General features: G+C 48.1%; 1 protein-coding gene across 1 annotated transcript; it reads right to left on the reverse strand.

Annotated features, from left to right (window-relative positions):
• Positions 1 to 2,045: 2,045 nt before the first annotated feature.
• Positions 2,046 to 27,834, reverse strand: LOC121007938 (transmembrane protease serine 9-like). Its single transcript, XM_040440206.1, has 9 exons — positions 27,822 to 27,834; positions 26,990 to 27,185; positions 26,538 to 26,803; positions 25,034 to 25,203; positions 20,126 to 20,363; positions 5,975 to 6,185; positions 5,365 to 5,636; positions 4,795 to 4,964; positions 2,046 to 2,276 (listed from the first exon to the last, which is right to left on the reverse strand). Exons 1-9 carry the CDS (start codon positions 27,832 to 27,834, stop codon positions 2,046 to 2,048), a joined length of 1,767 nt encoding a protein of 588 aa, XP_040296140.1.

The following is a 27,834-nucleotide window of genomic DNA, read 5'->3' on the forward strand; positions in this document are numbered from 1 at the left end:
GACAGAGACAGAGTCTGGGGGGAGACAGACAGAGACAGAGTCTGGGGGGAGACAGACAGAGACAGAGTCTGGGGGGAGACAGACAGAGACAGAGTCTGGGGGGAGACAGACAGAGACAGAGTCTGTAGAGGTCCTTAAAGTAGTTGAGACAGATGTCACCATTTTGGATGTGGAGGTTGTTTTTCCTGGTTGCTGAGCTAATATTCTTCCATGTTTCCGAGTTGGGCAGATTTCCCTTACTTCTCGCAGTACAGAAGAGGGCGCTATCATACTGGGACCACCTACAAAACAGCAGTCCCAACTCCTACCACCATAAAGCCTTACTGGACACTAAGAACCAGTCCAAGCCGTGTGGCCTGCAACAACTTATCAACACCTTGTCTCCCCAAAACTCTCAACAATGCGGCCTGACAAAATCTCAAATAAAAATCATAATTTATAACTCCAAAGTAAAACATGTTGGAGAATGGAGATACGAAATAACAAACTCCAAAAAACTATTGATTTACCAGTCACTGCAGAGAGACTACAAACTGGCCCCGTACCTGGAGGTGCTACAAGACCCCAAAGACAGACAGACAATGAGCCTGTACAGACAATGAGCGCCCACAGCCTGGAGATGGAAGTAGGGCGGCACAGACAAACCTACAAGCCCAGGGAGAGGAGACTGTGCCAGCAATGTGACCAGGGGGTCCCGGAGGATGAGGAACACTTCCTGCTACATTGCCCCAAGTACTCATCAGTGAGGGACACTCACTTCCAGAGACTCTCCGCTCTCATCCCGGACAATTCTACAGAAGAGAAGAGGAAACTCCAAATTCTACTGGGAGAAGAGGAGCCAATGGTGAAGAGAGCTGCCCAATATGTGTCAGCGTGTCACAGACTGAGAGGGACATGAGAAACTGAGGACTTTCACAGACTTATGTCCATTCCCCTTTATATTACCCCCTTCCCTATGCATACTCAACTGCTTTGGCAATGCCAACATGTATCTGGTCCTGCCAATAAAGCTTATTTGAATGAGACAGAGAGACAGAGAGACAGTCTCTCACCAATCTCTGCATGATCTACAGCAGGCATGCTCAACCTGCGGCCCTCCAGCTGTTACGAAATTACAACTCCCATCATTCCTGGACAGCCTACAGAAGGGCATGGTGAAGTTGTAGTTTTACAACAGCTGGAAGGCCATAGGATGAGCATCCCTGATCTACAGAAAGGAGTAATACAAAAAAGAGTGAACTAGAGAACTTAAAATTATGCATGATCGAGCATAGGTGTCAGCAAGGTCACCTGCCACTACAACCATTCAGACTTTGCTGCAGTGAGGTACATGGTTAAGATATCACACTTTGATACCTCCTGGCCAGATGTGCCTTCAAAACCCTGTATCCAGCAGTGGACATTACAGCCTTTATTGGCAAGGTATTGTTGTCAGCTATACATGTGAATGAGAGACTTTAGTAAGATAGAGAGAGGAAAGAAGGCTAACACCCACCCTTGCCTAAATCCATACACTGGTATCTGACAGTTGAACTCTGTACAGTTGGAACTGTGACTGCTATAATTGGATGTACTACAACTCCTATTTTACACTTCAGTAAAGAGAAACATTTATTCTTCTACCTCTGGCCTGGTTTTCTGACTCCACACCATACAACAGCCATTTCACTCCCGTGTGTCCTGAGGGAAGAGAGTGCCTCCTCCTTTCACTGCATCGCCCTACAGAGCAACGGTGTTAGTAAAGACACACTGATTGACTAACAGCCAGAGCCACTACCACTCCCATCCTCTACTCCAGCTCCTGCCGGGCCACTGGACTTTCATTAAACATGTATGGGTACTTGTTGGTAGCGAAAGTGGTCAAACAAAGAACCTGGAGACAGAGATGAAATCCATTGTACTTGTAATAAAAAAAAATAATAATTTATTGAAAATAAAACCAATGTGATCGAGAGCAATCAACAAGTTGGACACTGATCACTGTCCAAACAGTTCTTAAAGTTATAATTGCAGTTCATTGACTCTACAGAACCATCCACCAACCATCAAGTGTGCAGCAATAGGCAGATGATCAGTAGTAATGCTGATGCAGTAAATATTGAGGATGAGGACACGAAACGCGTGACTCCATAGGAGTAGATCCAGTCGTAGTAATGAGGTACGTACGTATAAACTCCAGGCCTGTTGGGCAGGGCGCAGTCATCTCCCCAACTTACGATACCAGCTTGATACCAAACTCCATTTATTTTACAGACCAGGGGTCCCCCGGAGTCACCCTGAAATATGTAATAGTCCAATAAATGACATGATCAGGAAAATGCTAAAACATAATAAATCTGTACTCTGAGATAGACCTTATGAGTAGAGAGGAGGGAATTGATTCTATACAATAAAAATACTCAGAAAATTAAGAGATTCTATAGAACCTTAGGTTATTCGAGCAAGTGAAGGACTCTCCCAGGCAAATCGGACCACTTTCAATTTACCGTATTTTTCGCTTTATAAGACGCACTTTTTCCCCCCCAAAAGTGGGGGGGAAAATGTCCGTGCGTCTTATAAAGCGAATACTTCGCTGGCCGCTATGCTGCACAGCGCGGCCAGCGAAGTATCAGTGACAGTGTGGAGGGAGGAGGCGGGGCCCGGTGCAGTGACTCTACTCTAATACACCGGGCCCCGCAACTGTTAAACATTCAATCTGATAGTATATGCTCTGTATGGGCGGCTCTTACTATAGTACCGTAAGTATAGCGCAGACCGGCATCTCCATCGGTCATGCGCCGCTTGCCGCACCTCCTTCCTCATGCGCCGTCTGCCCCAGCTCCCTCTGTCATGCGCCGCCTGCCTGTTCATTCATAAAGTGAGATAAGCAAGCAGGCGGCACATGAGGAGGGAGCTGGAGCAGACGGCGCATGACAGAGGGAGCTGCGGCAGGTGGCGCATGACCGATGGAGATGCCGGTCTGCGCTATACTTACGGTACTATAGTAAGAGCCGCCCTTACTGAGCATATACTATCAGATTGAATGTTTAACAGTTGCGGGGCCCGGTGTATTAGAGTAGAGTCACTACACCGGGCCCCGCCTCCTCCCTCCACACTGATGCATCTGATGGGGGATCTGTAGATGACACTTATGGGGATCTGTGGATGACATAAGTGTCATCCACAGATCCCCCCCATAACAGTGCGTCATCCACAGATCCCCCCATAACAGTGCGTCATCCACAGATCCCCCCATAACAGTGCGTCATCCACAGATCCCCCCATAACAGTGCGTCATCCACAGATCCCCCCATAACAGTGCGTCATCCACAGATCCCCCCATAACAGTGCGTCATCCACAGATCCCCCCATAACAGTGCGTCATCCACAGATCCCCCCATAACAGTGCGTCATCCACAGATCCCCCCATAACAGTGCGTCATCCACAGATCCCCCCATAACAGTGCGTCATCCACAGATCCCCCCATAACAGTGCGTCATCCACAGATCCCCCCATAACAGTGCGTCATCCACAGATCCCCCCATAACAGTGCGTCATCCACAGATCCCCCCATAACAGTGCGTCATCCACAGATCCCCCCATAACAGTGCGTCATCCACAGATCCCCCCATAACAGTGCGTCATCCACAGATCCCCCCATAACAGTGCGTCATCCACAGACCACCATTAGTTCAAAAGCTACCAAAAGCACACCTTTTGGTTCAAAATATTTTTTTCTTATTTTCCTCCTCAAAAACCTAGGTGCGTCTTATAAAGCGAAAAATACGGTAAGTGGAATCAGTTCTGGGCAAATTCGAACACACACAGCGAATATGGGTAAATCTGACCCAAATCGAATTGTAAGACATTTGCAACGGGTGCCTCCCCCTAGGGCCCTCTATATAACGCGTCCCAGGTGTAGGAAATGCTGAGTGGTATAGTGCGGCCTAAAATGTCTCTTTATGTGTCACGGTGCTCCTACCTGGATACGGCTGGACCCCAGGTTTGGCTCTGAAGCAATAAATAGGGGGAATAATTGAGGGATAAAAGAATAACTTGAGTCCAGACCTTAAGATGAAGTTCAATGGCAGCTTTACTTTGCATAAACATTCTCAAACGGTTTACAGGTTTTGTCTTGGTTTCAGCAGGCTTTAGCATGAAACTGGCAGGCAAACTCCATTCTGCTATATCTGTTTCTCTCCGACTCTGCTGTACTGACAGGCTGGCTGTATAACTCAGCTTCTTCTGTACACTGCACTTCACTTTGTAGTCTGACTCTAGGTTATGCCAGGGAACTTTTCTCCTGGCTCCTGAGGCTTCAAGCTTCCATGGCCAGTAGAGCTTAGGGTCCTCTGGCTGGCGTGGGCACGTCCAGCAGAGACATGCCCCTGCACACCCTTCCCCTAGCTGGAGGTAAAACACACTAACTCTAACTGGTCCCCAACCTTCCTGCAGGAAGTAGGACAAGCCCACTTCTCTCCAGAGGGTGGTTAGAAAGGAATGTAAAGCTCCATTCTACCCAACTACAGCTCTGCCGTGTTTGCTGCCATCTGCTGGTGAACCAGGCACATTACATGAATATAACAGTTGCAAACAGATTAGTAATGCACAGTGTGGAGGACCTGGACAGAAATACATAAGATGACATTATATTAGCCCATTGAAGATAGTAGCAGGGTGCAGTAGTGGTAACACCACTCTGGGGAGTTACACATTCACTCATCTCTTTTTATGAACAAAGTTTACAGGGGGGTACACCACAGCCCCCAGATTCAGGACAACAAAACTGGTACCATTATTGGAAAGTTACCCACCTGGCAGGAGTCCTTCTTCCCAGCCTGGTATCCTGCACAGATCTGGTCACTTGGAATGATCTCTTGGCTGGCACCAATGTTGGAGTTGAGGTGGTACATGGCATCACAGGCACTGGTGCTGATCAGAGGCACCGTGACCTGCTGCAGAGTCTGCGGGTACGGAAGACTCACTGCGGAAAAGAAGAAAAAAAAAGCGTAAAGTCACGCAGTACAAACTACAGGAACACAAGAGCAGATTCATGAAATGGGAAGATCCACCTAGAAGTGCCATGATGGTGGCCAAAGTCAGGCTGATGGAGAATGTAGTACTGTGCGGTTCTCCATGAAAGTATCACCAAACAGGCTTGGATATACCAACCCATGATGGGGGATGTAGTGGTGTGGGCTCATTAGTGACTGCATAATGCATCATAGGACTTAACACTGGTAAATGATGGGTGATGTAGTGCTGTCTGGTGGTATATAATGGTGCAACAAATGATAGGGTAAAATGCACTGTGACTGATGGGGGTTGTAGTACTATGCAGTTCTACAGGAGAGTGTGACATGATTTGCTTATGGTCTTCTTACCATCAAATCCTGTATTGCCCCATCCAGTAACCCAGCAGTTGGTGCCATCAGGGAAGCTCATGGATGCGGCTGGCACACAGACTGGCAGGATGTACTCAGTATAAGTAACAGGACTGGACAGTCTAATCAAGGAGATGTCCCCAGAGCTGCCAGCTCCCTTGTACAGGGCATTCACAGTAATATTTTGTACGGTGGACTCCACCTGGTGAGGACTGGTGGTTTGCAGCTGGTACTCTCCGAGGACGACCTTGTAGTCGGAGGGATTTGTAGACCTAAGGAAAGAAAGAAACACTGAGGCAATAGACAATAATGGTTTCCATTAACAGAGTCCATTATGGGTCCAGTGCTGGATCTCCAGTCTGACCACACAGTACAAGTACTAACCCTCCGCACCAAGAGAACAATATTCCCCAACCGCCAAGGGAAAGAAGTGAATGCACTGGTGGCTCAGTGCCCTGGTGGTCACCTTTCTGCCTCCCCAGGCTCCATCCCACTGACGTTCCAGGAAAGGACACTGTAGTCATTTTTCCCAGCTTAACATGGTTGACCACCGAGCTGTGCTATGCCAGTAGATAAGGTCATGATATTATATGAGTAGGTACCAACTTACCATGCAAAGCAGTGTGCGGCGCAGAGCACCCACTGGTTGGAAATCAAGGAACCGCCACAGATGTGGGAACCTTGGTACCGGAGACTGATTTGCCAGGGCCATGCTCCTTCACTTGCATCTGTGCCACCAACGATCCGATTGGAGATGACTGGGCTTCCACATATTGGCGGGGCTTCAGTGGTGATCTGGGAGATGACTGGAGTTGTATAGACTGGAAACCATAATGGAATATTTTACCTTTCAGATTTCTCTCACTTGTGGACATCAGACATTTTATCAGAAAATATTTCAGTTATTCGCCCAACAAACAACATCAGTAAATGCCAAGCACCCTTTCATCACCTCAGCTGAGGTCTCTCCAAAGCAGGGACGGACTGGCCATAGACCCTACAGGGAAATTTCCTGGTAGGCTGATGCCCAGAGGGCCACCTAAACCCTCCTCTTGGCCAAAAGCCATATACAAAAAGAGCTGATGCTCTCAGAATTTGAGGTATCTGGGGCCACTTCAGGTTCCCAGTCCACCCCTGCTCCGAAGGCTATGGAGCAGTTTGGCAAAACATGAAAGTCAAGACTGGATGGGTCTTACACTTAGACGAGGTCCTTTGTTCCTCTATGTTGGGCTATTTGCCTCTTATTTCTATGAGAAGTTTATGAACGATCAACAACTTGCAGTAAAGGTACAGATGGGCGTTACCAATTAGGGGTGTGTCCCTGCACAGTCTGACACGGATTGGACAGAGTCAGACACCAGCTACTGGCAACAGTGTGGAAAACTTTAGTGCATCCATCACCAAGAAAGATCACTGGCTAAACCCCAGGAGGCCAGGCCTAGACCATCGGTGGCCATGGTCACCTCTACGTTCATAGAGAGACAGTTCTCATGATGCGGAGTCACCTACTTGTTGATAAATGCATCCGGTCTCCATGTGACAGATAACACAGGAATGTTCCTCCTTCACACCCCGACCTCCCACTTATTATCAGTCATTTCTATGGGCAACCAAATCCGGCAGTGACTGCCCCATACACATGCAGACTGGGCTCTGCTGAGAGGTACTCCTCCCGACTGCCCCATACACATGCAGACTGGGCTCTGCTGAGAGGTACTCCTCCCGACTGCCCCATACACATGCAGACTGGGCTCTGCTGAGAGGTACTCCTCCCGACTGCCCCATACACATGCAGACTGGGCTCTGCTGAGAGGTACTCCTCCCGACTGCCCCATACACATGCAGACTGGGCTCTGCTGAGAGGTACTCCTCCCGACTGCCCCATACACATGCAGACTGGGCTCTGCTGAGAGGTACTCCTCCCGACTGCCCCATACACATGCAGACTGGGCTCTGCTGAGAGGTACTCCTCCCGACTGCCCCATACACATGCAGACTGGGCTCTGCTGAGAGGTACTCCTCCCGACTGCCCCATACACATGCAGACTGGGCTCTGCTGAGAGGTACTCCTCCCGACTGCCCCATACACATGCAGACTGGGCTCTGCTGAGAGGTACTCCTCCCGACTGCCCCATACACATGCAGACTGGGCTCTGCTGAGAGGTACTCCTCCCGACTGCCCCATACACATGCAGACTGGGCTCTGCTGAGAGGTACTCCTCCCGACTGCCCCATACACATGCAGACTGGGCTCTGCTGAGAGGTACTCCTCCCGACTGCCCCATACACATGCAGACTGGGCTCTGCTGAGAGGTACTCCTCCCGACTGCCCCATACACATGCAGACTGGGCTCCGTTGAAAGATAGAACAAGTCCTGTTATTGCCCGCAAATCACGTTCCGTGGCTCTATTCAATTCAATGGGTCAGAAAAAAAAAAACGGAACACATACGGAAATTCATCCGTATGTCTTCCGTATCCGTTCCGTTTTTGCGGAACCATCTATTGAAAATGTTATGCCCAGCCCAATTTTTTGTATGTAATTACTGTATACGCCATATGGAAAAACGGAACAGAAACGGAAACACAACCGAAACAAAAAAAACGGACCACAAAACACTGAAAAAGCCATACGGTCGTGAGAAAGGCTTTAGAATGTATTGGCTCCGATGAGCGGAAGTTATTACTTCGCATTATAACTTCAGAAATTGATTTATACTATAAAAAAACATTTCCCGAACTCTGGTTCCGTTCCAAGGCACCACTCGGTTCCGTTCCAAGGCACCACTCGGTTCCGTTCCAAGGCACCACTCAGTATTGAAAAAGTTTTATGCGAATCGACTTTGGACGTTTCATCCGAAGTCGATTCGCTCATCCCTAGTGATAGCGCTTGGAAAAAGGCAGACAACGTCCTGAACGCAGCTCATCTCCTCCACGTTATACTGGGCAGACTAGACCTGCTGCACACTGGGAAGATGGGCGACAATCTTCGAGGCATGTGTAATGGCGGCCATATTGGTAGTAACCCAGCTTTCCCAGAAACTGAATAGAACTTTTTTTTTTTTTTTTTATCTAGTTGGGAAGAGTTTACAAAAGGTTTCCTCTTACTGTGGGGGGAGGGGAGATTCTTATCTTTTGCTCCGGGTGGTTTGGATGTGTTGGGAAACGTTTCTCTGCAGACGATGGTCACAGAACAGAAAGAGTAAATTATAGGGAAAAATGTCCGGGGTCTGATGGATTCTAAATGAAGGGCTGCAAAACTCAGACACACAGTAAAGCATATACCTTATATAAAAAAATATATAGATTTTTAGGAAAGCTGACAACCTCGGGGCCAGTAATGCAGCGCACACAGGGGTAGTCACCCAGCTTTCCTAGGCTGCAGGTTATAGGGACGTGAGGTGTATACAGAGAGATTTGCGCCCCTCGCTCCCCCAGGTATGATGACTCCTACATGAAATACTAAGGGGTGTGGCCAGGAACCACATTGTTACAATGTTTCTCACCCAATATTTATAAACAAGAACTAGTTTATTGTCTTAATGTAACATTTTTTAAACTGCTCGCTTTTAGGCTCACACGACCACAAACCGCGGCCCCGTGCATCCCACATGTTTTGCGGGCCCCACTGATGACATCCGTGTGTGGCTCCCTGTGCAATCTGCAAAAATTTAGATCATACATGGACCAAAAAAATACGGAGGCCCCATACAGCAGACAGACTAGACTGGGAAACTGGGGCCCCATCCGGCTCAGGAATTTTAAAATAAAATCTTTTGCCCCATAAACAATAGACGATCGGCATCCGCAGACCGATCGAGGACACACCCGCCATACTGCTGATCGCATTGTGGTAAGTCGCAGCGACTGATTGTTGGATCGCAGGAGCCACTTACCGGAGAGCAGCAGGAGGCTGGCGAGGCACCGGATGCCGGTCATGACTGCTGGGATTTGTGGTGTCGCTCTGATAAATCAGGACTAATCCCCCGGTCTGCAGTGTCCGCCTCACCACGACTGCAGCGTCTCTGAATCCCCCCCTCCCTGAGCTCAGGATCTGCCTCAACCTATTCTCGGTGGGAATCCTTCCGTTCTGTCAACCACCTCAACTACTGAAAGGAATTCATGTGACCACACACGGGAGGCGTCGGCCACCGTCATGGTGATGACATCATAGGTCGTGTTTAATCAATTACCTGAATACAACAGGTGACCAAAGGCTGTGATAATAGCTGGAGGCTGCCCCTCCCTGCTCTAGTCACACACAAATCAGCCCTCAAATGCCAAGTGCCACTCAGAAACATGAGGCTAGGTCTACACGACGACATTTATAATGATATGTATGTCTGCGGCACGACAGTCGCAAAAAATCAATTCGAAATGTATTTTTCGGTGACTTTCGCGTCGCAGTGCGACACCATAGACTATCATTATAAATATTGTCGCGCGACGTGTTGCAGTGGAGTTGTGCCCTATGTGTCGCGCGACTTATTGTTGCGTGACAAATGTCGTCGTAGCCTTAGGGTATGTTCACACACTGTTTTTTTTAACATAGCTGTAGGTGCAGATTCCACAACCAAACACCGAGTCGAAAAAAACACATGCAACTCATCACCATTGTTTTCAATGGGAAAAGTGCTCGTAAGTGCACACGGCGCTGCTTTTTTTTTTTCACTCGCGGTTCTAAAAACCGCAGCTGGGAGAATAGAAATGACATTTTCATTTTTGGTGCGGATTCCGTGTCCAATCCGCATCCAAACATCCCACTGAAATGGGCAGGATCAAAAACCACATAGGACCACCTACGCATGCCGCGGAATACGCGCGTTTTTACCATCCGTGGTACAGTACCAGCAATGACACGACACTGATCTCATGGAGCCTTCGTAGATTTGTTTCCGTGTGGAAATTGGCCACGCCTTGTGGATTTCAAAATGAAATAGCGTGTCAGTTATGTTGGCGGTTTTACCTGCAGATTTCACCCCTATTCAATAGAAAACCGCATCAAATCCGCACAAAAAAAAACCCCTGCAGTTAGACATTGCAGATTTTGGTGCAGAGACGCACATAATGGAAATTCGTGCGCATCTTACGTGCGCTCACCAGCCTCCGCAGGCAGGTGTGCAGTGTACTCAAGTTGTGTGTAGTAGGTGTTTCTGGGTGATGTAGTGCAATATACACTAACCTGGTACAGCTGACTCTCTGCAAGGGCAGGTATAGGTAGAAATAGTTCGTGACGCCAGTGCCAAGTAAACGGTGGCACGCCGTTTGCGGATGCAGGAATAAATTGAGGAAACGTAGTCTTAAACAGAACTCCAACTTTAGTAGTTTGCAGGCAGAGACAATATTGGAAACGCAGTTCCTCAGCATACAGTCGATTTTGCAATTCGGTCGATGCAGGCAATTCAGTTATAGCAGGGTAATTACAGAGTGTGGAACACAGGATTTGCAGCAAAGGAGCTTGCACTCTAACTCTGTCTGATCCTGGAATGTAGCAATTCTTCACCAAGGCCCATTAACCTAAGTCTGGCTTTATATCCTTGATTATGGCTTAAATAAGTACCTCCTCTGTTTCTCTTAGTACCTCTGGCTCCTCTGTTCTTTGCCTCTGTCTCTCTCAGCTTCTGAATGGTTCCTCAGGCCCTTAGGCTAAGATGTTCCTGCTTCTGCATATGGGTATTCAGGAGGGAATCTTCTCCTGAACAGCAGGCTTCAGGCCTGGACTTGTCTCAGACATAGTCTAAACTCCAACTGTAGGTTACAGACACTAGACTCCGTCTCCCTTGCACTTCCCTGACTGGGCTTTATATAAACTAGGGCTCCCTAGCTCCCTCTATGGACTAGAAGTAGGAATGACACCCCTAGCAGGCCTGTAAGTGCAAGTTTCAGTGACAGGGAAATACACACATTACATTACATTTTATAAAACTGGCATATAACAACTTCCCATAATTAGGAGGGACGACAGCACACCAAGTGACACTTTGGTAGTGACGGGTATTACAGTTCCCGTACACTACATACCCCACTGCTTTAAGCTGAGTACGACCTCGTACTCCATCATGGGTCGCCCAACTGGAATCTCTACCTGAAATAGAAAATAGAGACGTGCAGGCATACATACATGTAATTCATCTGCATTTACATTTACATCAGGTCCAATTGGCAAAAGTGCAGGGCAGTGACAAGGGGCGTCGTTCTCTTCTCTCAGGATAATGAATGGAACGGGGGCGCTGACCTGGCACAGCGTAACATTATAACCAGGATAGTCCATGACAATGAATAAGTCCATGATAAAACAGTAGAAAACGGTATAAAAGTTCTTGGAGGCTCAAATAACAAACATGAGTCCGTACCCAGGTCATTTCTTATTAAATCACAGAGGCTCTCATGCGGTGGAGTCCATCTCTGGGCACAATACTTTTAAAAGAATAAGAATCTCAGAGGCTCAGGTCCTTTTGAGTCTGTCTCCGGGCACGGTTCCTTGGTAACTGGTTGCACAATAAAATGGACAGCAAAGACAAGTGCTGTAACACCCCTGATCAACCTGAAAAGGGGGTGAAGGGTAAAAGGTGCCACAAAGGAACAGGCACAACTTAGTGTGGGGTAGCAAAAACAGGCAGGAGATCCTGGAAACAAACGTGGCCTTGCTGACTTTGTGATTTCAGTGGTCAACACCTACCACTGAGCCGTGGACAAACTGGCAGCTGCAACAAAGGTCCAGCAACATAGGACTCCTGTCCTGGAAGGGTTAACATCAACTTCTTATGAAGAAATAAATCACAGGCCTAGCAGGCTGATCACAGTGGCATATTGTAGCTACTTGGCGCTGCTGGGAGGTATCTTCTGTAGTATTCCTCTACAGGAGGATGGGCCCACATGACAGTATCAGGGGGCAGCTGCAGGGTAAAGGGGCCCCTAATAGGTATTGGCCCCATAGGCCTAGGGGTAAACCCTCTGGTGGGCCGTGCCGGCCCTGGCATGATCACTGCAGGGGGTGACATGCTTGGCACCGCCGCAGCAAGCGGTCCGGTGCTCTGGGTGCAGCAATTCACGGCAATCGCGGGTCCGGTCTGGGGCACTGACGGAGCGGTGACAACAGAAGGCGGTTGGCGGGTGGTGACAGGCACCCTTACCTCATCCTTCCTCGGCGGCATCTGGATCCTGGCGGTGTAGGTCTTACGCAACTCCCGCAACTTCTCCTCCAGCCGGACGATCTGCTCACCGATGCTCTCTGTGTCGGAGTCGCTGTTCTCTGCTGGCGCCGCCGGCGCAGGTACAGTCACCGATGACGCAGACTTGGCCTCTTCAGGTTCTGGACTTGCATCTGGTCTCCGTCCCATCCGGATGTTCTGGAAGGTAGCACTCAGTCCTTTCAACTGCTCCAGCTCAGATATTGTCTTCTCCCGACGAGGCAGCTCGGGGGAAGGATAGGGGCTCACCCATTTCTCCAACACGGTTGGCTGCCAGAAGACGTTCGGCCCGATGAAGGAGCTCCGCTCCTGAAAGGCGTGATGGGCCGGCTCTGGAGAGCGTTCCGGTTCTCGCTCGCAGCCAGAGTAGTCTTCTCCTTCTTCTGCCTCCCAATCCTCAGGTCCTCGCTTCGGACGGGTCACAGCAGTCGCATAGGGGCCTCGCAGGCCCTCGGCAGGGGTGTACTCCACTTCCTCTCCCTCGCGGAGGCTGTGCTGGTACGAAGGGAGGTAGTCTCTTTTGACAGACCTTCGATTGACATAGAGGTCTCTGCCAGTAAGATAGTCCTGAATAAACCCGTAGCCACGGGGTTTGTCAAACGACAGCACCACTCCCTTTCTCCTTTCCAGGCGGGGTTGGGTGTGTGTATGCTTCTCGTGAATGGTCTTGGTCAATTCCTCATACACGATCTTAGTCTTGGTATTTCGCTTGATAGCGGCCTCTCGAATCTCCGCCATCAGGGAAGACCATTTGAACGATGGCTGAAAAAAGTCCCTCCATGAGCCATAGTAGGGCTCGGGTTCTTTCTCCCTGGTGCGGCAGGCGGGTTGCTCCGGTCCCGGAGCGTAGGCCGGTGGAGCCTCCTCTGGCTCTACACCGGTGTCAGTCATCTTTTCAATCCTTGGTGCGGACGCTGCAGCAACACTCTGCTCACAATCCAACATGCTCGATCCTTCTGAGGAGAGCGATAGGGTCGCGTCAATTACCGCAGCCAGCTCCTCCCACTGCACTGGGAGGCCGCCCCCCAGGTATTCCAGTATATGGAGGGCGGTGTCCATGCTGGCAGACATGCAAATGTCCAGATAAGCCGTGGCGCCTGCCCTTGACCTTCTTCCCGCTTTTTCCTCAGAAAGGCGCCAATTTTTCCCGCCTTTTCGGGATGAAGGTGACGCAGCAGTAAATTCAGCAAGCCCAGCGGCCATCTTTAGGTACAAACGCTGTCTATTCACTGACGGCAAGCAGGAATGTTTAAAGTCCACAAAACCACACTCCAATGCGGCGATTTTCTTCCTCTGTGCAGCGCAATACTGTACAGCGCTTTTTAGAAGTTTTTGACACACTTTGGGTATGATTTTTAATCCACAAAGTCCACTTGAATAAAACAGGAAAATGTCACTTTGGTCACAGGGCAACGGTATAAGGCACAAAGTTCACGCTTCTTGCACTAGAAAGCGTGCGGATCCTGTTCGTGACGCCAAAAGAGAGGTGCAGTGTACTCAAGTTGTGTGTAGTAGGTGTTTCTGGGTGATGTAGTGCAATATACACTAACCTGGTACAGCTGACTCTCTGCAAGGGCAGGTATAGGTAGAAATAGTTCGTGACGCCAGTGCCAAGTAAACGGTGGCACGCCGTTTGCGGATGCAGGAATAATTTGAGGAAACGTAGTCTTAAACAGAACTTCAACTTTAGTAGTTTGCAGGCAGAGACAATATTGGAAACGCAGTTCCTCAGCATACAGTCGATTTTGCAATTCGGTCGATGCAGGCAATACAGTACAGCAGGGTTATTACAGAGTGTGGAACACAGGACTTGCAGCAAAGGAGCTTGCACTCTAACTCTGTCTGATCCTGGAATGTAGCAATTCTTCACCAAGGCCCATTAACCTAAGTCTGGCTTTATATCCTTGATTATGGCTTAAATAAGTACCTCCTCTGTTTCTCTTAGTACCTCTGGCTCCTCTGTTCTTTGCCTCAGTCTCTCCTAGCTTCTGAATGGTTCCTCAGGCCCTTAGGCTAAGATGTTCCTGCTTCTGCATATGGGTATTCAGGAGGGAATCTTCTCCTGAACAGCAGGCTTCAGGCCTGGACTTGTCTCAGACATTGTCTAATCTCCAACTGTAGCTTACTGAAACTAGACTCCGTCTCCCCTGCACTTCCTGGTCTGGCCTTATATAAACTAGGGCTCCCTAGCTCCCTCTATGGACTAGAAGTAGGAATGACACCCCTAGCAGGCCTGTAAGTGCAAGTTTCAGTGACAGGGAAATACACACATTACATTACATTTTATAAAACTGGCATAAAGCAACTTCCCCATAATTAGGAGGGACGACAGCACACCAAGTGACACTTTGGTAGTAACGGGTATTACAACTCCCGTATACTACAGGTGGCCCACAGGAAAGACTTCTCATTCTTACTGGAGCCACTCAAGGTTTTGACTTTAAAAACTGCAGCTTTGAAAAAAAAAGCCTTGGTGTTTTTTTGCATCGTACATGTGTTTTTATGGATGTTTTTCTTTTCCCGGAAGTGAATTGCATTTAGTTACACGCAGAAATGTATTTCTCTATAGAAAAGCGGATTAAAAATGGCAGAAAAAAATGGCACAAAAAAAACACCATTAATACAACTACAAATGTGCTGCTTAAAAAACAACACTATGGACACAAAAAACTGACCTCGATTGAAAAAATTGCTGCAAGCGTTTTTCTTTTCCGGCGCTGAGTTCCGTCCTAGGGGCTCAATACCTGAAAATAACTGATCAGTTTTATCCCCATGCGTTCTGAATGGAGAGCGATCCGTTCAGGATGCACCAGGACGTCTTTTTGACTGATCAGGACAGAGAGAGGCTTGGTCTACGCGACGACATTCGCGCGACAGATAGGGCACAACTACACTGCACCAATGTCGCGCGACAATTTTTATAACAGCAGTCTATGGTGTCGCACTGCAACATGTGACATGCCGCGACTGTGACGCGACAGTCGCAGGAAAATCCATCTCAAATGTCGCGCGACAAATGTCGTCATGTAGACCTAGCCATAGGCTACTTTCACACTTGGGGCAGAGTGATCCGGTAAGCAGTTCCGTCGCCGTAACTGCCTGCCGGATCCGTCAAAACGTATGCCAACTGATGGCATTTGTAAGACGGATCAGGATCTTACAAATGCATTGAAATGCCGGATTTGTCTTTCCGGTCTGCGCATCCGCAGACCGAAAAAAAGTTGAAAAAAATAAATGCCGGATCCGTTTTTTCGGATGACACCGGAAAGACGGATCTGGCATTTCTATTCATTTGTAAGATGGATCAGGATCCTGATCCGTCTGACAAATGCCGTCAGTTGACATACGTTTTGACGGATCCGGCAGGCAGTACCGGCGACGGAATCCTCTGCCTGTGTGCGCAGACCTTTAGCAATCATCTGGACCTGGTACTTTTGCCAGAAAAATGCATCAAAAAAGGTCCTAAAAACTATTGGGGTCACTTCTAAAGACCCCTGTGCTGCAGGAGGATTTGGCTCATTTATGATGAGGAGCACAGCAGGTCATTAATTAGGTGCCTCCTCTGGTAGTCCAAGTGCCAGGGGCGAAAAGCGACTCCACTTCCTGACTGTAGTCATTTTCCTAAAACATTTACTCCTCATTCACACGTCAGTGTTCGGTCAGTGATTTCCATCAGTGATTTTCAGCCATAAACAGGAGCAGATCCCTTGCTGATACCTTATGTCTGTGGCGGCTCCAGTCCTCACAATCACTGATGTGTGGCTTTACGCCTATTTCCAGGCATGAATGAAAACTTTCCCGCTACCACTCCCAAGTGGCGAGGACGGCGTAAAAATACATTTGAGACAAAATATTGTTACACCCAAAACTGGGTTAGGGATGTTAGTGAATGACCCCCATATGTGAATTCAGCCTCAGGGAGCATTTACATGAGATATTTTTTTTAAGTCAAAACTGCATCAAATGGATGAGGCTGCCGGATGAGGAGCCTCACCTGTACCAGCCGTGGGCGAATGCTTCATTGGGACCTGCAGCAGTATCAACCCTGGGCAGTGTCTGATACAGTTCTGGCCATGTGATCAATACAGTCGCATGTAAATACGTCTCGTAATCTTTATGTTTTTTTTTCCTTTTTTTTCTTTTCCCTTATTTAACATTTTTGCAAAGTTTTTTTATTTTTCTTATTTTTGCAAAGTTTTTTTTAGTTATCTATGTTGTGCCGTGGACTTTTCTATCAGATTGCCTATACATGCTTATGCATATCACCGCGATGGAGGCCAAATGATGAATGGAGCCTATGAACACGATTGATGCATACGCCAGGAGATTTTTCCGCCACACACAGCAGAAGCCTTGTGGTCAGAGCCAGAGACAGGACAGCTCAGGGCGTTCTATGCTACGCTAAGAGATGCTCTGTGATCACAGCCCCATGTAGCTCCATCTGCAGTATGTGGCAGGGTGCAGCTTAGTTGTCTGTTTACATACTGGAAATTACCGCAATTATCTACAATAGCTACAAAGAGAAATCAACACCCCACACCAGAGCTGGAGCTAGGCTTTTTAGCACCATGCAAAGGTTCAGTTTTTTTTTATTATTCCACTGTACTCATTTTGAACAAATTTTTTTTTTTTAATTGGTCTTTATTAAAAATGATGAGCCGTTTTCCCTGCACAGCTTTGAGTTTATCTACTAGTAGGATCTGCATTTTCTGTCTTTTCCATTAGACAGGGAGCAGACAGACTCCTTATCTCTGATCTCTGATGTTATAAACACTCATTAAGGCTCAGTTCTGATCTTACTGATAAGAATGTGGCTTAAATAAGTATGACTTTTTACTAAAGATAAGAGTTATTAGATGACCAGCACAAAGTGAAAGTAGCCTTCACACAGCTAGAAAAACACCCACCCTCTTGTGACAGAACAACTGAATATTTTTTAGTAAAGGCCAATTATTGAATAAATGATTTTGAGCCCAAAAGTAAAATGCAATGCTAAAAAAAATTGTTGCCAAGAGTGTACATAGCCTTTAATTCTTTATTTAAATACCACAACCAATGCTAATTGACTCGTTGCCCCTCCTCCACTGGTCTCTTGTCTTTTTCTCCCCTTCTCCTAGTCTCCCTCCTCTCCTCCCTTGGTTTATCCTCTCCCCCTTCCCTTGTCTCTCCTCTTCTTGTCCTCTAGTCTGCCTCTTCTCTTTGTTGCATCTCCTCTTCTCATAGCCTCTCTCTTCTCCTCCACTGGTCTCTTCTCTTCTCCTCCGCTGGTTTCTCGTTTTCACCTCCTATGATCTCTTTCTTCTCCTCTAGTCTCTAGTCTCCTCCTCTGCTCTCTACTATTCTTCTCCTCTAGCCTCCATTCTCTCCTTTTTCTCCTCCCCTGGTCGCTCCACTTCTCCTCCCCTTCTCTCTACTGTTCCTCTCCTCTGGTCTCCCTTCTCTACTCTCCTGGTGTCTCCTCTTCTCCTCCACTTGTCTCCCTTCTCTCCTCCCCTGGTCTCTCCTCTTCTCCCTTGTTCTACCTTCTTCTCCTCCCTTGGTCTGTCTTCTTCTCCTCCCATGGTTTCTCCTCTTCGCCTCCACTGGTCTCTCCTCTTTTCTTCCTCTGGTTTCTCCTCTTTACCACCTATGGTCTTCCTCTTCTTCTCAAGTCTCTAGTCACCTCCTCTGCTCTCTACTGTTCTCCTGTGTCCTCCCTTCTCTCCTTTTCTCCTCCCCTGGTCTCTCCTCTTCTCCCCCCCCCCCCTGCTCTCTACTGTTCCCCTCCTCTGGTCTCCCTTCTCTCCTCCCCTGGTTTCTCCTTTTCTCCTCCTCTGTTCTCTCTTCTTCTCCTCCCTGGTTTCTCATCTTCTAATTCCCTAGTTTCTCCTCTTCATCTCCCCTGGTCTCTCCTGTTTTCCTCCCCTGGTCTCTTTTCTTCTCCTTCCCTGGTTTCTCCTCTTTACATCCTATGGTCTCCCTCTTCTACTCTAGTCTCCTCTCCTGCTCTTGAAAGTTCTCCTCCTCTGGTCTCCCTTCTCTCCTTTTCTCCATCCCTTTTCTCTCCTCCTCTTCTGCTCTCTACTTTTCCCCTGCTCTGGTTTCCCTTCTCTTCTCTCCTCTCCCTGTCTCTTCTCTTCTCGTCCTCTGGTATTGCTCTTCTCTTCCTGTAAACCTGTTACTCCTCTTCTCCTTTTCTAGTCTCTCTCTTCTCCTCCCCTGGTATCCCTTCTTCTCCTCCTCTGGGCTCCCTCTTCTTCTCCTCTGCTCTCTCTTCTTTTTCCCCTCTGGTTTTCCTCTTCTCGTCCTCTGGTCTCCCTGTTAGCATTTCCAGGTTTCTCCTTGCCTTCTCTAGTCTACCTCTTCACTGTCCCTCTTTTCTCCTATTCTCCTCTAGTCTACTCTTCTCCTCCTCTGATCTCCATCTTCCTCTCCTATAATCTATTATCATATTCTCTCATCGTCTGTGGGCTCCTGCTTCTCCTCCTCTGCTCACTCCTCTTCTCCCCCTCTGGTCTCCCTCTTCTACTCCCCCTGCTCTTTACTGTTCTCCTCCTCTGGTATCTCTTTTTTTCCTTCTCTTTCTTCTCCCCCCCCCCCCCATTTCCTGCTCTCTACTCCTCCTCTGGTCTCCCTCTTCTTCTCCCCTACTCTCTACTCTTCTCCTCCTCTGGCCTCTCGTCTTCTTCTCCCCTGCTCTCTCCTTTCCAAGGTGAGACATATTGGATATGTTGTACATTTTAGAGAACCCCCATCTGCTATTAGACATCTCAGGCTCTTATCTGATCTCTTGATATCTTCCCAGGTCTGAATCATATAACAAAACTCTTGTCTTTTGTCAGGTAAATTGTAATAACACGTAGTCAGTGGAGGATGCACCTCTCTGTCTGGAACAACGGGCAACAAGAATTTGTCATATTGCTTACTTAAGTTCATGTGATATGAATCATGTGCTACATGTTGTCACCTTTGTAGGACAATGGTCTCCAGATTGTGTCTCTCCTGTTAACTGTTGGGAGTTATAGTTTACCAGCAGCAGGAGAGTCACAGGTGGAAGATCACTGAGCTAGAGTGCTCTTCGAGACAATGTAATCTGCCACCAGACTGCAGGGGGAGATAGTGACCCTCTAAGTCCTTCTAGTAGAGTGTTTCCCAATATCAGTCCCCATAAAATCTCAGCAGCTGATGTTTTCTGGATCTTCTATAGATATAATACTATAGTAAGGATAGTAACAGAAAAATCCTTAAATGGAGTACTCTAGGAATACCTTTTAATTTCCCTTTTTACACTATAGACATGAGTAGAGTCTGGAAGATGAATCCTTTCCTACATCTTTAACTGCTGTGATTCTTTAAGGTGCCAGTATAATGAGTAGAAGAGTCCACATTACAGGGACTGGACAGTGGTGACAACACAGATGGAGGTGTAGCCGGTGCTACCATATCCACTAGTGTCATGCTGCCATAAATCTGCTCAATCTGCTGTCTGGTAACTCAATAGGTGTCATGTACCAATGGTGTCACCTCCATCACACATGTCACAGGGATAAATATATTTGTCTACATGGTGAGTCAGTGCAGTTGATACCTCACCTGGGGTCCTGGTTGTAGAGAAGACATCTCCTCCACATTGTATGCTGGGCTGAGGAAAGCTTGTCACATTTATGAATTCTAGTTCAGGTACATATTCCAGGATCCATGACTGGTAGACTGTCACCAGAGAGTAGACCCCAGGGCGGTATTGTAGTGCACAGCTCTCACCCCAACTTACAATTCCAGCCTGGTACCAGATACCCCGCACTTTACAGACCAGAGGTCCTCCAGAGTCTCCCTGGAAAAGAGTGGAGATAATGGACATGTCACATATATACAATGATGCGAGAGGAGTCTCCACTGGTAGCCAGGAGGAAAAGTCAGAACCATATCTGCCTAATGTAAGACAATAAAGACTTCAAGAGAGATCCTTAGTTTGTAAGGTGTGAAAGAAACCCCCTATGTTCTGCTAGACCCGGTCCAGTTGTATTTTTTTCCTGTGTGAATTACATCGAAATGTAGCAGTTTAATATCTACATTGTTCCTTTAATAGTGTGACCTCTATGTAGGGTTTTCTGTATAGTTCATTATGTATAATGGTTATGCTGAGGGTCCTGCATATGGCTTATGTTAAATTTGGCTGTTTACTATTTAGAATATGAAGCTGGTGGGATTTATGTAAGATAAGGTCCCAGACTCCATGTTTGGTGGGAAATACACAGCATTGTGTCTTTACAGACGCTGGGCTCATCACGTGGACCAGTGGTTAATCCATAAATGGAGATTCCATTCCCACCTTTGAGGTGCATGGGGTGCCTTGTTGGGCATGTGCCTATGTAATTACTTCATCCCCTATGGTAAGTCGTTAAAAGACACAGCCTGGGACAATACCATGGGACATCGATAGCAGGCACTATGGGGGAGCAGTTTGTTCATCCGTATTTCAAGGTGGTCCATGAAGAAACACCAGCCACACAATGACTGATACAAGAGGAGAAGGTAGCAGTGAGAGTCTAGGCTACAAGTGAAGGGAGACTCTGTATGATATGTCCACCATAAAGACACATACCCCTGGATTAGAGAAGTATTGCAAATGCTGTAGGTATAGGACCTGCACCACATCGGGACGAGCTGTACTGGAAGGCAGCGATTGGGGACTGCTCCTGACTGGGCTAACCTGCTATTGTTGCAGCATCCATTTCCTCTGCACCTATTACTAGTGATGGCCTCCCACCCAGAAGACCACAACTATGCAGCCGGGAGGGGCTGGTATAGTCTTATAAGTTCATCCTCCATTGTCCTTAAAGGTGGAAATGCAGATCACAATTGAGAATAAGTATAAAATAAACTTTTCTAATGGCTGTACATGGCTGTGAAGTTTTCCAGGAACATTCCAAGACAATGTGTGATTAGTGTTGGGTCCCATCACCCAGGGATCAGCTAGAGATCCACGGTACAAAATGTGTAAGTTCACTATAAAAATAATTTTTAATAAATCACTCCTACATAGAGAAGTCCCAGGTCTGTAATATTCTTTATTGTCTCTGAACTGTGTCTCACCAGAAGAGGAAGCTGCAGGAGATGACATACCGACAAAATTACATGGTTGGTGCACTGCTTGCACTCTGGCTCCATAGTCTGGACCACCCCTTAGTCACCCTCTAACAGCAGTGAAGGGGTGGTCCAGACTACACACTCTGATATGAGGGTCTGTGTAGTCTGGACCACCCCTTAGTCACCCTCTAACAGCAGTGAAGGGGTGGTCCAGACTACACACTCTGATATGAGGGTCTGTGTAGTCTGTACCACCCCTTAGTCACCCTCTAACAGCAGTGAAGGGGTGGTCCAGACTACACACTCTGATATCAGGGTCTGTGTAGTCTGGACCACCCCTTAGTCACCCTCTAACAGCAGTGAAGGGGTGGTCCAGACTACACACTCTGATATGAGGGTCTGTGTAGTCTGGACCACCCCTTAGTCACCCTCTAACAGCAGTGAAGGGGTGGTCCAGACTACACACTCTGATATGAGGGTCTGTGTAGTCTGGACCACCCCTTAGTCACCCTCTAACAGCAGTGAAGGGGTGGTCCAGACTACACACTCTGATATGAGGGTCTGTGTAGTCTGTACCACCCCTTAGTCACCCTCTAACAGCAGTGAAGGGGTGGTCCAGACTACACACTCTGATATCAGGGTCTGTGTAGTCTGGACCGCCCCTTAGTCACCCTCTAACAGCAGTGAAGGGGTGGTCCAGACTACACACTCTGATATCAGGGTCTGTGTAGTCTGGACCGCCCCTTAGTCACCCTCTAACAGCAGTGAACGGGTGGTCCAGACTACACACTCTGATATGAGGGTCTGTGAGTAGTCTGGACCGCCCCTTAGTCACCCTCTAACAGCAGTGAAGGGGTGGTCCAGACTACACACTCTGATATGAGGGTCTGTGAGTAGTCTGGACCGCCCCTTAGTCACCCTCTTACAGCAGTGAAGGGGTGGTCCAGACTACACACTCTGATATGAGGGTCTGTGTAGTCTGGACCACCCCTTAGTCACCCTCTAACAGCAGTGAAGGGGTGGTCCAGACTACACACTCTGATATGAGGGTCTGTGTAGTCTGGACCACCCCTTAGTCACCCTCTAACAGCAGTGAAGGGGTGGTCCAGACTACACACTCTGATATCAGGGTCTGTGTAGTCTGGACCGCCCCTTAGTCACCCTCTAACAGCAGTGAACGGGTGGTCCAGACTACACACTCTGATATGAGGGTCTGTGAGTAGTCTGGACCGCCCCTTAGTCACCCTCTAACAGCAGTGAAGGGGTGGTCCAGACTACACACTCTGATATGAGGGTCTGTGAGTAGTCTGGACCGCCCCTTAGTCACCCTCTTACAGCAGTGAAGGGGTGGTCCAGACTACACACTCTGATATGAGGGTCTGTGTAGTCTGGACCACCCCTTAGTCACCCTCTAACAGCAGTGAAGGGGTGGTCCAGACTACACACTCTGATATGAGGGTCTGTGTAGTCTGGACCACCCCTTAGTCACCCTCTAACAGCAGTGAAGGGGTGGTCCAGACTACACACTCTGATATCAGGGTCTGTGTAGTCTGGACCGCCCCTTAGTCACCCTCTAACAGCAGTGAACGGGTGGTCCAGACTACACACTCTGATATGAGGGTCTGTGAGTAGTCTGGACCGCCCCTTAGTCACCCTCTAACAGCAGTGAAGGGGTGGTCCAGACTACACACTCTGATATGAGGGTCTGTGAGTAGTCTGGACCGCCCCTTAGTCACCCTCTAACAGCAGTGAAGGGGTGGTCCAGACTACACACTCTGATATGAGGGTCTGTGAGTAGTCTGGACCGCCCCTTAGTCACCCTCTTACAGCAGTGAAGGGGTGGTCCAGACTACACACTCTGATATGAGGGTCTGTGTAGTCTGGACCACCCCTTAGTCACCCTCTAACAGCAGTGAAGGGGTGGTCCAGACTACACACTCTGATATGAGGGTCTGTGTAGTCTGGACCACCCCTTAGTCACCCTCTAACAGCAGTGAAGGGGTGGTCCAGACTACACACTCTGATATCAGGGTCTGTGTAGTCTGGACCGCCCCTTAGTCACCCTCTAACAGCAGTGAACGGGTGGTCCAGACTACACACTCTGATATGAGGGTCTGTGAGTAGTCTGGACCGCCCCTTAGTCACCCTCTAACAGCAGTGAAGGGGTGGTCCAGACTACACACTCTGATATGAGGGTCTGTGTGTAGTCTGGACCGCCCCTTAGTCACCCTCTTACAGCATTGAAGGGGTGGTCCAGACTACACACTCTGATATGAGGGTCTGTGAGTAGTCTGGACCGCCCCTTAGTCACCCTCTTACAGCAGTGAAGGGGTGGTCCAGACTACACACTCTGATATGAGGGTCTGTGTGTAGTCTGGACCGCCCCATAGTAACCCTCTAACAGCAGTAAAGGGGTGGTCCAGACTACACACTCTGATATGAGGGTCTGTGTGTAGTCTGGACCGCCCCATAGTAACCCTCTAACAGCAGTAAAGGGGTGGTCCAGACTACACACTCTGATATGAGGGTCTGTGAGTAGTCTGGACCGCCCCTTAGTCACCCTCTAACAGCAGTGAAGGGGTGGTCCAGACTACACACTCTGATATGAGGGTCTGTGAGTAGTCTGGACCGCCCCTTAGTCACCCTCTTACAGCAGTGAAGGGGTGGTCCAGACTACACACTCTGATATGAGGGTCTGTGTAGTCTGGACCACCCCTTAGTCACCCTCTAACAGCAGTGAAGGGGTGGTCCAGACTACACACTCTGATATGAGGGTCTGTGTAGTCTGGACCACCCCTTAGTCACCCTCTAACAGCAGTGAAGGGGTGGTCCAGACTACACACTCTGATATCAGGGTCTGTGTAGTCTGGACCGCCCCTTAGTCACCCTCTAACAGCAGTGAACGGGTGGTCCAGACTACACACTCTGATATGAGGGTCTGTGAGTAGTCTGGACCGCCCCTTAGTCACCCTCTAACAGCAGTGAAGGGGTGGTCCAGACTACACACTCTGATATGAGGGTCTGTGTGTAGTCTGGACCGCCCCTTAGTCACCCTCTTACAGCATTGAAGGGGTGGTCCAGACTACACACTCTGATATGAGGGTCTGTGAGTAGTCTGGACCGCCCCTTAGTCACCCTCTTACAGCAGTGAAGGGGTGGTCCAGACTACACACTCTGATATGAGGGTCTGTGTGTAGTCTGGACCGCCCCATAGTAACCCTCTAACAGCAGTAAAGGGGTGGTCCAGACTACACACTCTGATATGAGGGTCTGTGTGTAGTCTGGACCGCCCCATAGTAACCCTCTAACAGCAGTAAAGGGTTGGTCCAGACTACACACTCTGATATGATATACCATTTGGTTCCAAGGAGGATCAGACAGAGATGTTCTTAGAATCCCTCACAAAGCACTGACCTGACACGAGTCCTTCTGCCCCTCTTTGTATCCTGCACATATTTCATAATCGTGGATGATTACAGTGGTGGCAGCTTCTGGGGACCACTGATGGTACATCTGGTCACATGTCACGTAATCAATCAGTGGGGTCATCACCTTCTGGAGGGTCTCGGGATACTTGAGACTCACTGAGGAGAAACAGCAGCTATTACATCACAGATCCAGGGCTGATATTACTGTGGTAGTATATGTCTGTGAAGGTTCTCATTTATCCAGGTCATGGTATATCTGTAAAGAATAAATCAAGGCAACTGGACTTACTGTAGATTTCTTGAAAACGTTTCACTCGTTCTGGTAGTATAGGATAATTATAGTCCTTGATACTTCTTGCACAGTATTGTCAACCGTCATACACCTCCATGAAGAGTGACAACAGAGAACAGGAGCTTTGACCAGCCTTGTCCCCCACCATTCACAAGAACACGGGTTCAGGGTCCCCCATGTGAGTGGAGTGGTGGTCAAACATGCACACTGCGGTTCATTCATTCTCTATGGGACTGACAGAGATGGCGCAGTATGGTGCTCGGCCAATACCTATAGACTCTGAAGGGATCCATAGTGTCCATGTGTAACCACAGCTCCAATCACAAAGGGGACGTGGACACTCATTCCTTTGGGACACCCAGTCATCATACACTTGATGGATGGGCGACAAATATTGTCATGAGACAATGGTTTTAGACTGGATAAAAGGGCAGAATTACTGATCCAGATTCGTTACTAGACAGTCTGCCCGATCCCTCACAGAGCCTGAGGTGGGATGATGGCGCTCCATTGCTTATTGTATTGTCTAGTCTGACTTTAAACCACTTATTATTTGTTTACTTTGCACTACAATTATCTGATAAAATTCTGCCAATTTTGGCACAAATGGCCACGACATGCTCCCTTGTCAAACACGTTGCAAAACGTGTCTAATAAATGTGATGCACGGCATATGGAATCTGGTGCATGTTCATTAATAAATCCACCAGAGAGTAGGATCTTCTGTTCAAACAAGCCTCACTCCAGTGATTGAGTCTCAAGGGACCCACTCCCTCAATTTCACGTCACAGCCAGTGGGCCCGGTTAGAATATGCCGCCTAGCTGAATCAATTAGTTCACTCTGTGATATTCCTCCATGTAATCAGTCCAGCACAACACGTACAAAACATACAATACACATACAATACATACAATACACATGCAATATTACATACAAGATACAATACATGTATAATGCATACAATACAATGCATTCAATACAACCAGGTAACAGGACACTGGACCCTCAGGGTTTGGCGCTTGTAGCTCCTCCCGATCCAGTAGGCACCTCTTCAAGCATCATGAGTCTTAAAGAGGTAGAACTGTAACCCTCATGTGGTTCATCTCTTGGTAGGTTGAGTAGGTGAAGTGTTTTCTATGGTAACATTCCGTTTTTCATAAATGTCCTCTAGAGCTAGAGTTGGAGAGGAACACGTACCCCCGGAGGACATATCTCCCCAACCGGTCACCCAGCATTCCAGGCCACAAGGGAAGGTGACCTTCGCATCGGGCAGACACACTGGCTGAATGTAATGGGTATAGGAGACAGGACTGGAAAGCTGGACCAGAGCAATGTCCCCCCTGCTCCCCACCTCCGTGTACTGGGGGTGGACGATGAATTCTTTCACTGAAGACAGAAGCTCGTGAGGATTCTTCACTGAGAGCTGATAGACCCCTAAGTGGGCGGTGTAGTCCTCAGTGGTCCTACAAGGAAGGACGGTACAGGTTAGTGGATCTGTAGACTCCATATCTACAATGTCCCTAAGACAACACTGAACATAAAAGTAGCACAAAATGTGTTGTCATGAGAGCACAGCAGCATTGATGACTCAAAGCTGCTACAGATCCCCAGTAGGAGTTGTGAACCTCAACATCAACACCTCGACTTACCCCATAAAGCAGTGTGCGGCAGTCAGGACCCACTGGCTGGAGATCAGGGAACCCCCACATAAATGGGAGCCCTTATACCAAAGACTGACTTGCCAGGGCCACTCTCCATCCACAGCATCCGAGCCCCCAACAATCCGATTGGAAACTTTTGGGGACCCACATCCCGGGGAAGCTCCTGAGATAATGCACAAGGTAGCTAGAAAACACAAAAACATTCTGAGTTGATAATTTTCAACTGTGAGTGGAAGGTAATAAACTGTTAATATGAAGCAGCCTATGGAGCAGTACAATGTGATTGGCAAGGCTAAATTCAAACACACAGCATCATTCCTGCCATGTGCTCGGCCTGGAGCTGGACTTTTTCAGGAGCAGACAATCAGTTTGCTCTCCTAAGCTCTCTATGTAAATTCCCTGGCCAAGCAAAAGTGCTGTGTATGGCGCACCTACCATGGAGGCAGACCACGTGATTGCAATGGGGTCCAGGGCAAGGCGTGTACTGCTTCTGTTCCCTACATGGATTTACTGCACTTGTCAGCAGCTGCCACTAGGGGGAGCTAAGTGAAAGGAAATTGTGTACAGCTCCATTTGATATCAATGGTAACTGGTATTTATGTCAAGCTGTCTGGTGTGAATAGTAACATAGTCTGTAAGGCTGAAAAAATACAGTTCATTCAGATGTAGGTAGAAAACCCTGTGAGGTAGGACCCAATTTTCCTCATTTTAGGGAAAAAAATACCTTACGGACTACTATCAGGAAATCAGAATAACTCCCTGGATCTACGACACCTATCTAGTAACTATAACCTGTAATATTATTACACTCCAGAAATACATCCAGAACTCAT

This window comes from Bufo bufo, chromosome 7 (assembly GCF_905171765.1).
Source record: "Bufo bufo chromosome 7, aBufBuf1.1, whole genome shotgun sequence".
NCBI lineage: Eukaryota > Metazoa > Chordata > Amphibia > Anura > Bufonidae > Bufo > Bufo bufo.

Bases quoted from the DNA above. Each gene is read 5' to 3' on its own strand.
- LOC121007938 (XM_040440206.1), bottom strand. The intron at 26,804-26,989 runs GTAAGTCGAGGT...CCTTCCTTGTAG, and splicing joins GCCGCACACTGCTTTATGGG to GACCACTGAGGACTACACCG. The intron at 20,364-25,033 runs GTCAGTGCTTTG...ACTCTTTTCCAG, and splicing joins GGCAGAAGGACTCGTGTCAG to GGAGACTCTGGAGGACCTCT.